This window comes from Mercenaria mercenaria, unplaced genomic scaffold, assembly GCF_021730395.1.
Source record: "Mercenaria mercenaria strain notata unplaced genomic scaffold, MADL_Memer_1 contig_1056, whole genome shotgun sequence".
In the NCBI taxonomy this organism is placed as follows: domain Eukaryota; kingdom Metazoa; phylum Mollusca; class Bivalvia; order Venerida; family Veneridae; genus Mercenaria; species Mercenaria mercenaria.
Window position 1 is genome coordinate 41,649 of NW_026459027.1, and position 16,839 is coordinate 58,487.

The 16,839-nt window shown below is 33.0% G+C and overlaps 1 protein-coding gene across 1 annotated transcript; it reads left to right on the plus strand.

Moving 5' to 3' along the window:
* Positions 1-4,811: 4,811 nt before the first annotated feature.
* LOC128551401 (neurotrypsin-like) lies at positions 4,812-9,780 on the plus strand (the record flags this gene model as incomplete). Its single annotated transcript, XM_053532248.1, has 6 exons — positions 4,812-4,901; positions 5,517-5,676; positions 6,290-6,450; positions 6,803-6,961; positions 8,978-9,128; positions 9,611-9,780. Coding segments are annotated over exons 1-6 (880 nt in total), but the record flags the coding sequence as incomplete, so codon positions are not given.
* Between the last annotated feature and the right edge of the window lie 7,059 nt (positions 9,781-16,839).

Sequence of the window (16,839 nt, forward strand, 5' to 3'; positions counted from 1 at the left end):
TTAATTTTATAAATTAATAAATATTTCCTCTGTCCAGTTTGGTGTATATCCTTTTCGAAATGTCTTTTAAGTTTGCTTAAGCGAACTCGATCACCAATTTTAAATTTTGCTTTGTTCTTTGGTATCTTTAAATCACCATATAAATTAAAGTAAACAGTACCTTTATTTAAGTTTTATTGGCTTCGGTTGGTGTCATTTTTATACTAGAATGTTTTGTTTTGTTATATTATCAACCATATCCTGCAAATTATCTAAATAAGTTATAAGTATTATTGTTGTAAAATATTTCCACATTATTCTTTTTAAAGTTCTATTGAATCTTTCAATTACTACAGCTTTGCCTTCATTAAATGTATGATACATATTAATCTTATTTTTATTCAAAAATGATTCAAACTTTTTATTATAAAATTCTTTTCCTTCATCTACCCATAAATTTGTTGGAATCCTTGCAGTCTTCGGGGACTTTCGTCCCTGAATTCTATCTTCAGAAATTATTTTTTCAAATGCTTCAGTAACAGATTCTCCAGTTTTATTCTTTAATGGAATAACCCAAGCATATTTACTAAATATATCAATAACGGTTAACAAGTACTTTACTCCTTTATTATATTTTGAAAAAGCTTGCATGTCAACTAAATCAGCTGACCAAGTATCATCAATATCATTAACTATCACTCTTCGTTTCCTAAATTTCCTTTTAATTGGTTTGTGTAATTCTTCTGCTAATTCATCACTCCAGCGGTAGCTCAGAGTTACCGGCTCTGCAGTGATTCCGGGGGTATACTCTACCCCCTTTTCCCGTTTTTTGACTTTCGTTTTTGTCTGGGCGTTAAGCCCATAGGGAACTGTTGTTCCTGTCCCAACCCAAGTTTGTATTTCGTTTTGATAGCTGGTTTTACAACTAAATGTTTTGCAATCTTTTCTCCAAATGTTTTTGATTTAGTGTTATTTAAATTGGAAAGCATTTGCTTATCACATGTACTCTTTTTTACACCACTGTCATAGCAAAAGTCATGGTCCATACATACTGCATCCAGTTCGTTGACAGGAGGTCCGTTATCTAAAGGATTTCCTGGTCCACAATAGTTATATCCTGGAAGTGTTAAACCTTTTTTAGGTAATAAAGGTAACATTGCTTTATGAATATCTAAATTACCTGCTTTGATAGTACTTTTAACAAATTTTGCTTTCATTTTCCCACAAGACGAACAGGTTGCTTTTATCATTTTTCTCCCATTTTTTGTTATAACATAATGGGGGTTTATATTATCAGTAAATCTTCTTTCTTTCAAACAATATATTTTATTTTGTAAACTCATCTATATCATATGTATTTAAAACTTCTTAGTTGGTTTAAAATCTGTGGATTTTAAATTGTCCGGCATTGACCAGTCCTGACCAAGGGCCAAAAGGTCAAGTGGGGTCAAAACGCCAAAAACATCATGTTTCTAACTACTACAACGAAATAGTCATTGCGCAACAAATAGAAATGATTTTTATTTTTTCTTCCGTGTTTATGCAAAGTATTTCGTTCACGTGCTCTTAAATGTCCCCTTTATAAGACAAACCGCACGCTGTATGCATCAGTAATTTCCCATTGATATGTTAACGTCTCTCTCATGATCACTATAGTATATTTGCAAAAACAGTTAAAGTAAATAGAGTAAGCATATATAACAACTCATTACTTACGTCTTTTAAGTCTCATTTTTCATATTCTTTTACTTTTTTAGCTCAGGTGAGTTCTGATCGTTCGATGTCCGGCGTCCGGCGTCTGGCGTCTGTCTGTCGTCTGTCAACATTTAGCTTGTGTATGCAATAGAGGCTGTATTTTTCAACTGATCTTCATGAAATTTTGTCAGAATAATAACCTTGATGAAATCTAGACAAAAGTTGAAAATGGGTCGTGTGGGATAAAAAAAACTAGGTCACTAAATTAAATCAAGAAAAAAACTTGTGTATGAGATAGAGACTGAATTCTTAATTGATCTTCATGATTTTTGTCAGAATGACAACCTTGATGAAATCTAGGCCGAGGTTGAAAATGGGTCGTCTGGGGTCAAAAACTAGGTCACAAGGTCAAACGAAGGAAATACCTTGTTTATGCGATAGAGGCTTTTTTCCTCTGGTCTTCCAGAGATTTTGTCAGAATGATTTCCTCGATAAAATTATTTGGGTTATTTGGGGTCAAAAACTAGGTCACAAGGTCAAATAAAAATCCATTGTGTATGCAATAGAGGCTTTCTTTTTCAACTGGTCAACTGGATTTTAAAATACTAAGTTTGAATGTATTGTTTTTATATTTGCAAATAACTGACGTTAGCATTCGATTTAGCAAGGGGGTCTACCGTAAATAAAATCTGGATAGTAGATCCCTCGGAAGCACCGAGAACAAGGCAAATAGTGAAAATTGCAGACTCGGTTTGATTGAGTCTGTTCATGAGCAGTAATGGAAAATGCAACACTACCCACGCCCACTTGCACCGGCTTAAGCAGTATACAATCTTCAAATCTAAATGAATTAAAATCAATGATCCCGAAGCATCAGAAAATATAACAACACTAAGATGAGGCTGAACATTTATCCGTCTAAGCAAAGAACTATAAAAATAAATAGATTGGCAACTTGAAAGGCATATAGAGCAAATCTCGCCAACCTCCCGTGACAAAAAAACGAGATCTCGTTTACCGGAAGTGGTGCTTTCTCCACGCGCCATTTTGTACGCGAAAGCAATTATTCATCGGTAAAATAATTATCACCGTATGACCACGCTTCTTTCGATGGCAAAAAAAAAAAAGTACCACGTGTACTTCGTGTCTTAAGACCATTTCAATTAAACTAATTTTGTTTTAGAAGCTAACATTATTTTAAATGTAGTTTTAAAGGTACAAATTGTAACTCCATGCTCGCCGATGTTTGTTTTTAGTAAGATAACGCCGAATCACGCTCTGACACGAGCTCACGCGAGATTACAGCCAGTTGCCATTCTGTGTATTTTATACTTCTTTGGTCTAAGCTTACAAATTAAAGATAATGTTACCGGCTTCTAGAGCTTCTATTTCATCACGAGCGGGCACCTGGGTAGATCCACAATGTACTTACTAGCTGGATATATGATGGAAATATAAATCAGTCTAGATACTGACCACTACATGTAAAAATATACCGTCGGTTTATACATGTCCTGATTTATACACAATAGAATGATCAAGGCTGATATGAAAACGCTTGATTTCAATGATACAGAGTAACTGTAAGTTTTTAACGATTTGATTTTTTTCTGCTCAGTTTTTTTTCATTTTTTTTCATTTTTTTCTTTTTTTAAAAAAAGGTTATCTTAAACTCTTAGATAAAACATATTTTCTGCTAAACTATACTCAGCGTCACTGAAAAGTTACCACCCTAATGGTCCTTATATTTTAAAAATTGCATTTGACTGTGTTAAATGCATAACACGACTACATTTTGGACGCAGCTGAGACGTCACTGGTGTAAAAATTTGTCAAATTCGATTAACTCCATTTGAGGCACGGGCTGCACGTGCAAAATGACTTTTTCCAGCAATGTCGACATGTACGAATTTTCTATCGCAAATCATTCATCGCACTTGAAAGTTAGTAGATAGACTAAAAGGAATACGTTAAAAATCCAAAATATCCTTGCTAAGAATGCCACGTTTAAGGCACGATCAACGCCATCAGGTCATTACCATGGTTGACGCGGAACTTTCATGTCGCGAAATTGCACGTCGTATGTGCTGCTCCCACCTGACAGTCATGAAATGGGTTGAGAGACATGATCAGACAGGGTCTATGAGTAATAGAGCGCGCACAGGCCATGAAAAAGTGACGTCGACATTGTATAAAATAGTAAAGAGGTATATATTAGGTGGTAACTTTTCAGTGACGCTGAGTATATATATCAAATGTGTATAAATTTGTAATTACTTAATCTTTAATCATTAATTATACTTGATAAAAAGTACTCAAACATATTATATTTTTGAAAAATCAACCTTGATGATTTAATCTTTTTCTTTTTCTTTTAATACATTTACATTATTTACTAGCTTGGTTAAGTGTATTCGATAGTTCTTATGCTTTTAACATGGAACTCCCGACTTAAATTACTTTTCATGCAGATACTAAACAGGAATATAACTTTACATCATGATTATGTAAATCTTCATAACGAAAACAGTTTAACGCATTAATAATAATGTGGCAATGTCACAACATTTTCATCTTTTTCACAGAGTGTTTTGATTTGTATCCATGTAGTTTTAAATTGTCTTTAGGTTTCGTTTACAAGGATCGATAGCAATCTTTTTATACATACTGAATCTTTTGTTTTAAAACTTTATAATATGTATCATATTGTATTACGGAAGACTAGAATAAAAAGAAACTCATACTGTAAATTCACAGTCGCAGTTTGTCTTTCACGTATCTTTTACAAAAGAAAGATAAAAAGTTGAAAAATGAAATTATTTGAATGGCCAACACTTGGCAATACCGATTATTAGTATAGCCTATTAGAAGATATTTTTTTTAACAAACTCTGTATTTTCATTAGAAGCATTGATTTCTGCAGCTAAAGCGTACAAATAAGAAATAGCATTTTGTAATTACAACTATACCACAAGTCAGGAAACTTCAATAACCTTGTGTTCATGCATTGTATGAAGCTAAATGCAGACTTTATTTCTCCTTCAAAAAGACACGCAAGCGTCATGACACAATTACACATGCTATTGCTTTTCATTATTCATCAGCGACAATTCTCCTTCATGTATTTTTATAGGTATCAAGAGATAAGATGGTACGCAAGAAACTCATTAGTATAGACATGGTTTTTGTGGTATTGTTGCTTCATGTCTTGATCGGAGCTGCAAAGGGTAAGGTGATCGCTTCCAGGGTCAATATTTGTCTTTAATATTAAATTAAAATATGCATATCTTGTATCTTATCTTTCATATGTATTGAAGTTATGTTCTCTGTTTTCCGCCATTTGTCTCTTTTTCTTCAGCATCAGAAGTAGTTTTAATCGATTACTTTCAGATATATCATATTTCAGTTGACATTTAACATTATCTAATTCAAAACTTTTTTCTCTTATCGTACAACAATTTCTATGACTATTAAAAGTTAAATATTTCGGTCATAAGTATACTTTTTTCATAATAATTGAGTTATAAATAATAAAGAGTTATGATTTCATATAAACGATTCATTGATCATAGTGACAAGTTTGCTATTGCAGTTTCGCAGTAGCAATATGACACATGTCTTGACAAGGTAAATGCGATTTTTCAATGCCTATTTACAAAAGAAAAAAGATTTCATTTATGCAAATATCGTATGAATATAGGCTTAATTTGCCACATACCGGCGTGGCAAACAAAAAGAATACGGCTGCTATTTCTGTTATCACTCTACATTGAGATATAAGATAAAAAAAGAAAACCTCCAGAACAGGCGTAATTGACGTATTTTCCACAATTATTTCAAAGGAAGCGGTAATTTGGACATTAGCGGTATTCGACTTGCAAACGGTACAGGGCCATTTGGTGGTCGAGTAGAAGTCAGTATAAATGGAGTTTGGGGAACGGTGTGTGATTATTCGTTTGATATGAATGATGCCAACGTTATGTGTAGAATGATAAATCTCAAGTATGTAAAATAAATTTACTAATTCATTTATTTTCCGGTATAACTTTTATCAAAATATTCGCTTTTATGAATTTGAAATAAATGCGTTTCAATTAGTACAGAAAAAAGGCTTAAGATATTACTCTAAGTATCAGCTTAACTGACATTGAAAATACATTTAATTTATTCTTGTGTTTAGTGAGCCTCAAGATTTAGAACAATAGTTAAAAAGTTATCATTTTAGTAGGGTCATTCGGCCGAAAGATGATGTTAGAATAGAGTGAAATCTAGTGTTTTGAGCATTCCCTATTTGTTTGGTATAAAGGATTAGCAAGTAAGATCATGATTCCAATATGATTTATTATTTTGGCTCGTAGAAAATGTTTTCAGTAACAATACAACATAGAGTGACGCATTTATCAATCGGTAAAAAAATATGTGAATAATCTTTTCGAAACATAGAACTAGCAATATTAAAGCAGACTCAGTTTAATTAAGTCTGTTCCTGATGGAAAACGACACGTTTTACGCCCAATATTTGTTACGTTAATATTTTAGTAATAAACTAATACTTTAAAGACGAACTAATTTCTTTAATGTTTTAATATCATTTTACTTTTTTTCCATTGATCAGAGCGACAGCTTATGTTAGGGGTGCCTATTATGGGCAGGGTACTGGTCCTATATTTGCCCAAGAGTTTAAATGCAATGGAAACGAGCAACATATCAAAGACTGCGAATTTGTTGAAAATGTACAGTGCACACATGCTAGGGATATAAGTATTGTTTGTACAGGTATGTAGCGTATACCTGTAATTAATAGCTAATATGTTTAACAAAAGTCATTAACGAGTTTGTGAGTGTAACGGTTCCATGTTTTCCCTACTGAACATACTCGCTTTAAGATTAATCGGCAGTATATGAATATGTTAGGTTCCATTTCCCTACGGCTGTTGTCAGTAACATTAGTCTTAAGAATATTATACAATGTTTTATTAAAACAAAATGTTTCCATCTTCCTTTTGTTAGTATAAATCTGTGATTTTTGAATATTTTCACTTTAAGATCATAAAGAAATGTTTATATGCAGAGTTATTGCTTGACATTTGCACTTTTATATGTTTAGTGCGTGATAAATCTGTTATAGAATGTGGCGAAATCGATATATATATTGGATACGCCAAGTCGATATCAAAGGATGGAAGAGTGCTTTCTGCAGCATGTAGACTAGGTTTTAGTACAAGCGTGGATACGAGTGTCTGTGAAGATGGTACCTGGTCAATACCGTCGATATCTTGTACAGAAGGTATGTAAGTGACCTTGGTAATGTTTATAAGATAATATTTCGAAAAATAATCTTAAGTGTAACTTAAAAAAAAAAAACAGCATAATATCAGACGCCATGTAAGACTGCTTCTACATGTATCTGTTAAATCGATTTTACCAAGTAAAATTAATATCCATATCACAAAAAAACAATACTTTTCGAATGAAACTATATATATGTTTTCAGTTTTCCCTGCTTTAAATATTGCGATGGTTTCGTACCTTTGCAAATACTATCGGAATCTGGTCAATATCAGTTGGAGTTCAAATTTGCATAGGAAAAAAAAGAAAAATACTCCACATAATTTGTTTTTATTTTTCATCTGGGGAATATCTTAAGAATAACTAGAGATGCTTTTGAGAAAAGCGCCTGTCTCCCACAACTGCTCAATGAAAAATGACTAGATTCTCTGGATAGTCCAGATAAGTGAATGTATCCAATCAGTAATTCAAGGACCATACTTCAAAAATGCCTCAGCGGATTTTTCTAGTTATCGAACTTGGCCGAGGTCTTACGGTCAAACACATTTTGTTCAAGTTTTGTGAAGATTCGACTTGCGAACAAGCTTTGTGACAGACACATACGCAGACAGACAGACAGACAGACTGGAGTAAATCAGTATGTCTCCCACGCCACTGTGTGGTGGGAAACATAATAACAACTTCAAAAGAAAAAAGGTCAAATACTCGACATGACATTTTTTGCAAAGTTTTCCAGTCTACACATCAAGTTAATTCTTGTGATTTGTTGAAAGACATTACTTTGATTTAATAATGCATTTGGTGACTCAAGTCAGTGAATATGATACTATATTAATCAGAAGAGAGTACTTCTAAAAATAGCTTCAGCTTCCGATCCTTAAATATTAGTTTCTTCATTTGAACAACGGCACAAGAAATGATAGAATAGAAAAAAAGTTGAAACTTCACAGGTCGCTCAACATGACAAAAACGAAAATGTTGCAGGCTCGGTTTGACTGGGCCTGTTCATGGACGGTGGTGGAAATACATGGGATAGGCCTTGTTGTTGTCAGTGACAGTGTCCGAATAAAACGTCTTCAATCATTTTAGCATATCAATCAGTTAAATTTGTCAAGATATTGTCATAATCAAGGAAATAATGATTGTGTCATGTTTTTCTTTTTATTTCTGTAAACCGTTACGAGAATGTTTTAAGACTTGTAAATATTTCATATTGAATATAATTGGCTGTTAATTGGTGTAACAGAAAGGGTATTGTCTAAAACCTGATAAAGAATGAATTGGAATTAATTTTGTTTTAAGTAATAACATGTGCGACGGGCTAAACAAGTGATGCTACGAGCGACGCCATCATGCAACGTCTCAATTAAAATGCAAACTTTCGAAATCTTCATGCCATGGAAAACGTTCTATTTGTTGCATCGTTACCTATAGTTATATCCTTGTATAATGCTAAGGACAAAAGGCATGCTGTTGTCATTCTGTAATAGAAACAAGCATAATTCAAATGAATAATTTCCATAACCGTGGTAAACAGTACAATAGGGATGTAGAAACAGTTTCAATGTTGGCTATAATGAACATTGACAGGACTGAATTGCACGACGCACTTTCGACGAGTGTAATCAAGTCCGGCAAAGTCCATGAGTCCGAGACTCGAATAAAAATTTACAGATCAGTGCACTACTTTAATGTCCCTTTTCTGTATACATTCACCTACTTATAATGCTATATCAAGCACAGTTGACTGCATTGGCTGCAAACATGTTTGATACATAATACATAAAAACAGAGACAACATGAACATTCATGTCATAAAAAATCATTGAACGTGTTTCCATATTCTATGGATGCTTTGAAGTCATTACTGAAATACAAACCGTATTTCAGATGTAAATATCAGCAGATATTTAGTTTAGTATGTGTATCTTACAGTATAGTCATAGCTTGATTATAATGACTATCTAAATTATCCAAAAATAGTAAACTTACTGTGATTTTACTCACATACCAGAAACACCATACATTCGGCTAGTTAACGGTACTGGACTGTACGATGGAAGAGTTGAGATACTGGTGAACGGGACTTGGGGAACAATATGCAGTACATCACTTTCATGGCAAGACACGGTGACAATATGTAGAACACTTTTTGGCCTAACAGCGTATGTATGTTTTATACTTGTGTAAACTTATATATATGATATATGAGTATATAGATAAAACCATATCGTCTACGTCTAGACCTTACAAGTGAGACAGTGCACTAAGTGAAGTTCAGTACATTTCATTTCCTCAAAGACAAATACTAAGATAGTTAGTGTTATCATCGTTCTTTGTTTGTTATGAATATTACGAAAGATATTTTGTAGTAGTTTTTTAGATTTACATTTATCCAACGAAACAATGCCTACGCATTGCAAAACCGTTAATTTAGCCGCCATTTAAGCTTGGTCTACCCTGTTTTTGTCAGTCTGGCCTCTTGTTTCTAACTTAATGTTCTCCTATACTCGTACGTATATTTAAAGTATGTAACATATTTATAACCCATCAGTACCAGTGATAAAGCCCTGTCTGGTTTTATTTCATTCAAATATTCATGAGACAATTTATAATAAATTGTATATATTATGTTTTATACACATAGGTGGCATCGAACATTTTATACAACTTCCAACGTCTATGGAGCAGGATCAGGACCTATTCATTTAGACAATCTTGACTGCGATGGACTGAAAACAGATCTTAATGAATGCACTTATAGCCTAGATGTGTCATGTACAGACCATAGTGGGGATATAGCTGTTGCTTGTAATGGTATGGGATATTTTTATTGTTTATTTACATGCTGCTAGTGATTATTATTTTGAGACAGCATGAACATCTGTCCGGAGTCGAGTGAATGTAATCATCAAGGTTTTTTTTAAAATATTAAGGATATATTCGACTTCAATTACCTTATCATAATAGTAGGATCAATATCATTGAAAAGTGATCATTCATAGTATTTTAGGTGTCAGTTGTGGAAAAGATTAAACTACGATTGAAGAACATGACGCTTTAAAGATATTTTGTATTAGGTCTCGGTAAAAAGGAAAATATTAAAATTAAAAGTCCTATTTATAAAATCTCAAGAAAAGTCATTTTTTCTGAATTTAATAATATCATTCAATGCAAACTATCTACATCAATAAAATTCATTGTATCTTGATAAACTTTCACAAAGAGAATAAACAACCTCTCTGGTCAAATCAAATGAAAAAAAAAACTAAAATGTTTATTTCCGAGAAATTATAACAGATACTAAGATATATAAAAGATGTTAAACCATATCTGAACTACAATACTTGTGTGTATATATCAGAATCAGAACTAATCTTTTCTGGTTAGTAGACTTGTTGTTGCATCTGGACACTCGTTTTTAACCCTAACTGGCCTTGTATATTGTTGTTGTTGTTGCTAGTTCTTTTCATTCTTTTAGCTGATCATATTTAATGGTACGGGCTTTTATTCTCGCGGATTGCAAGGGTAAGTTTGGTAATATCAGTTTCCGGATTTACTGTGTAAATCCGTAAATTTCGCAAACTCAGCGAACTTTTGTCCTTGGCTTTCCTCTAACTATTTAATATCTAAAGATAGTACGGGTCTAATATAGCAATAATTGACAGTTACCTCCTTTATGTCTTAAAAATGGAATTTTTGAATTCCAAACATTGTCCTCCCATGGGAGTATTTTCCTCCTACGTGTTTTCTGCTACTCCATGGACCCTCTGTAGGAAGTTTTCTCCCATTTTACCAAGTACTATAGAATAAAAACACGTGTTTTTTATTTCTTTTTTTTTCTAACATTTTCAAATCAAAATATTTAAAATGCTCTGACATTATTTCACGTTAAAAACGACTTTTGAAAAAAAGTCCCATATTCATTACGGAAGGAAAGCCTCAACGAGAGTCTGGATGATTTGTTTATATTTCACATAATGTGTGACTTTTTACAAATGCCTTTTATCAATATTAACGTAAATCTAACTTAAAGATGTATTATTGTGCGAAAAAGAAAAAGTCCTAAACCCCGCGTTTAGAAACCTCCCCGGATCGAAGATTGAAAATAATTAGATATAAATGTGGTGGCATTTTGATATATTACAAAACAATCAACATTTTATTTCATTGTTTGTAAAGAACTATCGGGTTCCGGCGTAAATATTATACATTAATAATTAATTACAATGGCACCGACAAGATTAAACACAGGTCTCGATCATTACCATAGCTCGACGATGTCACATAATTAGACCTGCTCATAAAACTTAATGAGGAATAGGATGTTATTTACCTGACTTGCTGACTTTAGCTTAACAGTCTTGATGACGCAATTTAATATATATGATTATAGACTCGGACAAGTATAGACCGCTGGACTATTTTCAAAATCCAAAATAAAAACATTACAGCAGATCCCGTTAAAATCTCATTTGATGCTCCTAATGAAAAAATGTACATAAATGTAACCGATCGAAATTTGTTAGATTTGCATCTGTTATAATGAAAGTGTCAAAGGCTAAAATTATAACTATGTACTATCTTCGACTTGAAATAGTATCAAATGTATTCTGCATATAATTGTTAAAATACGATGGGAAGAAGTCAAAAATTTTCAATTATTATCGCTATCAACCTAGTGAATTGAATTCAAAACATAATGACCAACGTCTTATCACATGTCAGCCGTGCAGTCGTCTGTTTGATCCCCTGATGAAACTTATATTCTGAGTTGATGAAGAAGACAGTTTGTATCCTTTCCGCAACTGCAACATTATGAAACATTGTAAAAGCCTCTGATGGCCACCAACTTTCCGTAGAATCAAAATTTATTACAAGAAATTTATTACTAAAATACATAGGTCTGAAGCTCTTAAATACAAAAATATCTGACATCAGAGGCATATACTAACTCTTTTAAACAACATCAGTAAGAGACCTTTCGAACAATTTGATGAAGGTTAAAAAAAACTCCATATATCTTTGCTCCGTAAATTACACCGGTCGGGTTTGCGTTTTTTTCCCGAGTGCAAACAATGTTTTCGTAGATGAAAAACTGAATGTAGTTTCGCTTCTGTGAAACATCACGGTGATGAGTTCACTATATCAGCATCATGATTTCAATGTTAAATGCAACAACATCTAAACAGCGGCACATGACTAAAACCGGAGAAGGAGAAATTCAGATAAGGAAAGATTTTAAAAACAGATTACAGTAGTTTTGCAGGCAGAACTAAGCGCCTGCTTTGTCAAGAATTTCCATATAGCATTAAAGCATATAAACATACAAATTGAAAACACATCGTTACGTATCAAATTAAAACTTGAAGTTTGTAATGGGCTTGTTTATGTGTTAGACTGAACAGTTTTATTTCCTGTCTTTGCCGCACTGAAAATTGTTTGATTTTCCTTTGGAGCTGTAACTATATAATTATCTCTAAAAAGGATAAAAGAAAACTTATAATCATTAAGTTTCAATCAGTGTAATAGTTTCCTTCCACAATACCAATATCAAACAATGATTTATAAGACTATAAAGTATATTTCTTTTTATTTGTAAATCAATTTTAATCCATTTTTTTTCTTTTTCTTCTTACACCATTAATCTTTTGTAAGCACCTGAGCAATAATAAGAAATAATGAGAGTTATATATCATGCCTTTGGCGGCGAAATTGCTAAGTTCCTCAACAAAGCAAGAAAAGCATGAAATGAATGAAATTATATAATGTGATTTACTCCCATGGAAGCTACCTGCTCCCATGGCTCCAATAAGGATTAAATGTCAAACTGTATCGCCTTCGCGACACTCCCACCAGAAATATAATGAAAACGTCACTACAATATTTACCCTGAAAAGTCCAAAAGTGTTTTTATTTGTAAATTTGTAATATTCCGTTTCCACTGATCTAGACTGATCTATGATACAACTATTTTCATCAATAATCGTAAGTTGGAAAGCAAAAAGAAATATATCAACCTTTTCCTCATTGGGCAATATTTCACTTCCTTCATCATCACTTATGATAACAATATCACTGTCGTCGTCATTCGGATCACTTTTTACAGTTTGTATTTGCCAAATCACATGCTTCAAAAATACACAGTGGATCACTCAGATCATTCTCATCAACACTTGATTTAGGACTGTCAGCAACATCACTTATATCTGAATACTTGTCCCTATTTGCCAAATCACACGATTCAGAAATACACAGTGGATCATCAATATTTGTTTTTGGAACGTGAAAGAGGCACCACTAAATGATAATATTCTTTTGTGTTGCCATGATGGTAATTTACATTGATTTGCATGAAAAAAAAATGAGAATTACAAGTATCTAATAACAAATTTGCTGTGAGTATTTAAGGCAAAGACAATGTCTAAACATTGTTTTGGATGAATGAAGCATGAAGGGCGGTATTTGATATATTAAATTAAGTTTAGATCAATCTTTGTTTCTACATGGCAATCTATCTTTATAAACTTTTTCCTAAAAGCGATTAACTGAAAAAACATTTAGTTGTAAAAACAAATTAATTCAGGGAGGGCCTAATTATCCATCTGTCATCATGTAATATAGCTGTATTGCTAGAATAATTTTTACGAAGTTCTTGTGGGAGAAAAAATGTAGACCACTAGGTCATAGTGGGTCTTTAAGAAAGTTCTTAATTACTATATACAATTGCTCCCACATGTAACTGAGCATCACTGAAACATAACAGTCACTGTTCGTTGATGAATATACTTGCGCACTATTTAGTACACCTTTATGCATTCAATTTTCTCAGAGCACGATATATTTACAAAACCATATCATTTATGTTAATTAACCAGTGCCGCTACATGAATTTCTTAAGTACAATTTCCACGGAATAACAGCAGTAGACTTCCGAGGTTTTTCAATAATTTTGATTCTTCACTGCAAGCGCTTTCAATTGTACATTATGTTCACATTTTGAAATAATACAGTGACGTAGCGTCATAACAACAATTACGAAAAACGTCGTAAACAGAGGTAGCGGGCAGACTTCAAGAAAAAATCTGTATAAAACATTCAAGAATACCCTGTGTACATGCACAATACAAAACAGTTTGCAGAAACAGATACTGTACTATTCAAAAAGGGGAGTTAATAAGTGTTGTTACATCATATATATGTTCGATATATAAGTTAACATTTAGATAACTGAATTAGAAGTAATGATAGCTTAAAAATCATTTATAAATACTGTAAAAATAAAGAATTTCTCAAATTACACATTAGTTCTTTATGACAAAAGTGGTATTTAACCAGAAATCAAAATAGCATAAAAATAAAGACAGGTAATGAAATTTAAAGACACAACTGTATTTCAGGATGACAGAGAGATGAAAATTTAAAGAACAAAGTACGTAAAGAGTAAAAAGTTGATAACATTAATTTATAACAATTATGACCACTACTATTCTCTCTGTGAAACTTTTTCCATGTAATATCAAGTAAGCCGAAGACTTCTCTTTATTACTATGTGAAATAAAAAGCTTACTTTCAGGATTTCTGCTTATTATGTTATTAGATTATCCATATGTATTATTAGACTAAATTTGATGCCAAACGCTATCAATAAGTATAAGAATAATGTAAAACAAGGAAGAATATCCAACAGGGAAAGCCACGTTCAAACAACGCAGCCTCCCCAGAGACACACACGAACAACTCTCGAACACAACAAACAAAAATGAAATACAAGACGACAAAACAAACAAATACAGGAACACAGTTGGGCACCGCCTTGGAACGGTCAGTGGAAAAACCACTACTGGGGAGTTTAAACCGGTTTATGGTGCACCTTACCTCACTCTTACCCCCACTATGTTCCAAAGTCACAAGACAGTGTAAATAAAAGTAATCCCCGCCAGGTGAAACCCTAACATACGTAGTTTTGTATGGATAATAATTTTAACTATGTACATTGAATTGGACCAGAAAGTTTAAAGTTATCTACTGATTTTGAGAAGCATTGAGATTTTGTTCAAACCTTATCTTCTCCGGCATATTCAGGCGGTATCTATTATACTGGATAAGCCTTTATGTCGTATGAAGTGAACTTTCGAACGTGATATGACGAAAGTCAAAACTTCAGTCTTTTTTCATCTACTCTCTCCACATACTCGGCATCAAAGACAGAAATCTGGATAGAGCCATATGACAGGACAGTCATTTGACTTGAAAAATAAATACGCGCGATTATTATTTGGGGTAACATTTTTTTCACTTCTAGATAAAAACAATCCGTTTTTGTCTGACACTTTATATGATAGTTGCGTTTTAATTATAAACATAAAATGGTACTAGTAAGAAGGAACATTTATCTGAAGTATCAGACAATTTGAGATCTATGATATCAGGATGCGAGAAGTTTCCTGTTAGCCGTATGGGATAGCTCCATTCTTTACATGAACGAACCCAGAGTCTGACAGAGGAGCATTGTGGGTCATTTCCCCTTTGATTCTTACATTTTACAAAGAAAACCGGTCTTGAAACTCGGCGTGACTTCCTCTCTCCCCTTGAAATGCGTGACTTCCTCTTTAAAGCTGGTGTCCCTGAAACTGAAATTCCTCTATTTGCACATGCTTTACTTATAATATTATAGTATATTTAACCAAGTACATCTGATGTCCACATTTAATTTTGCACGACAATTTCCGTCTACACCTAATATTTCTTGACTGTTTCGCTAGACACGTGGTGACATAGCACGATTATATTGTGCTGTCTGAGAGTTTGGCATTATACAGAGTCACGCGAGTGTCATGATGCTAAACGTATAATATACCGCGAATATCTCACATTTGTTTCAATTCGCTTGTTAAATGTATTCATGAAATTGGCTCGTGTTATCTCAGTATCCACAAATGGGAATAGATTGAAACTTTACACACTTTTTCACTGTCATGAGCTGTTATAAAACACTAAAAAGGTTCCATAACCCTGTCTAATTTGTACAAAATTGTGCCCCTTTTTCGACTTATTTATTCATTCAATTGACAAGGCTTTTGAATAGTCGAGCGTTGCTGTCCTCCGACAGCTCTTGCATTTATTTCCTCTCAGGTATGATTTACAATTTTACATTGTATACTGATATCATTTTATATAAAATCTAAATGTTTGGAGCAGCACCAGCGAATTTTACATTGTTCACAGTGTTTAGCCTTTTAATCTTAATCGCACTAATATCAATGCGATAATTATATTATTGAAATGTTTTTTTATTTTTAAAATCTCTTATGAAAGCCCTGCCCTTTCGAACAATTGATATCGAAATTGATATCAAAATTTACCAATAAATAAAAAACGATCATAATTTCAAGTAAATTGAATTGGCGGATTAAAAGAAGTAAAGTTCATTCTAAAGTTGGAAATCTCAAGGAATTTTAACCGGACTTCAGCTTCATACGTTAACTTCGCAGGTGACGTTGAATGGGAAGGCGAAAGCTCTAACTGAGATGAAGGAATTTGGCCATCGTTGATTATATGATGTTTTAACATTTCTTCAAGTTTCCTCGAGGGAGGTTATTTTTTACTATAACAACGTCTCCTATACATGGTGATTCATGCGTCTTGGTGATTTGATTTGGTTTTGATATCGTTCTCGTCGACTAAGCAAGTATTCACTTCACCATAATACCCAAAATCTACTTTCATATGGTTTTAATTCTGGATCACTGGTATCACAGTCGTTTTCAGGAATCCAAGTTTTTGGGTTCAAACTCAAAACTTGAGTTTAAATTGCATAGTTTTCTTTTTTCTTAATTCTTTTGGAGTTCTTTTAGTGGCTATGACACAGAAGAA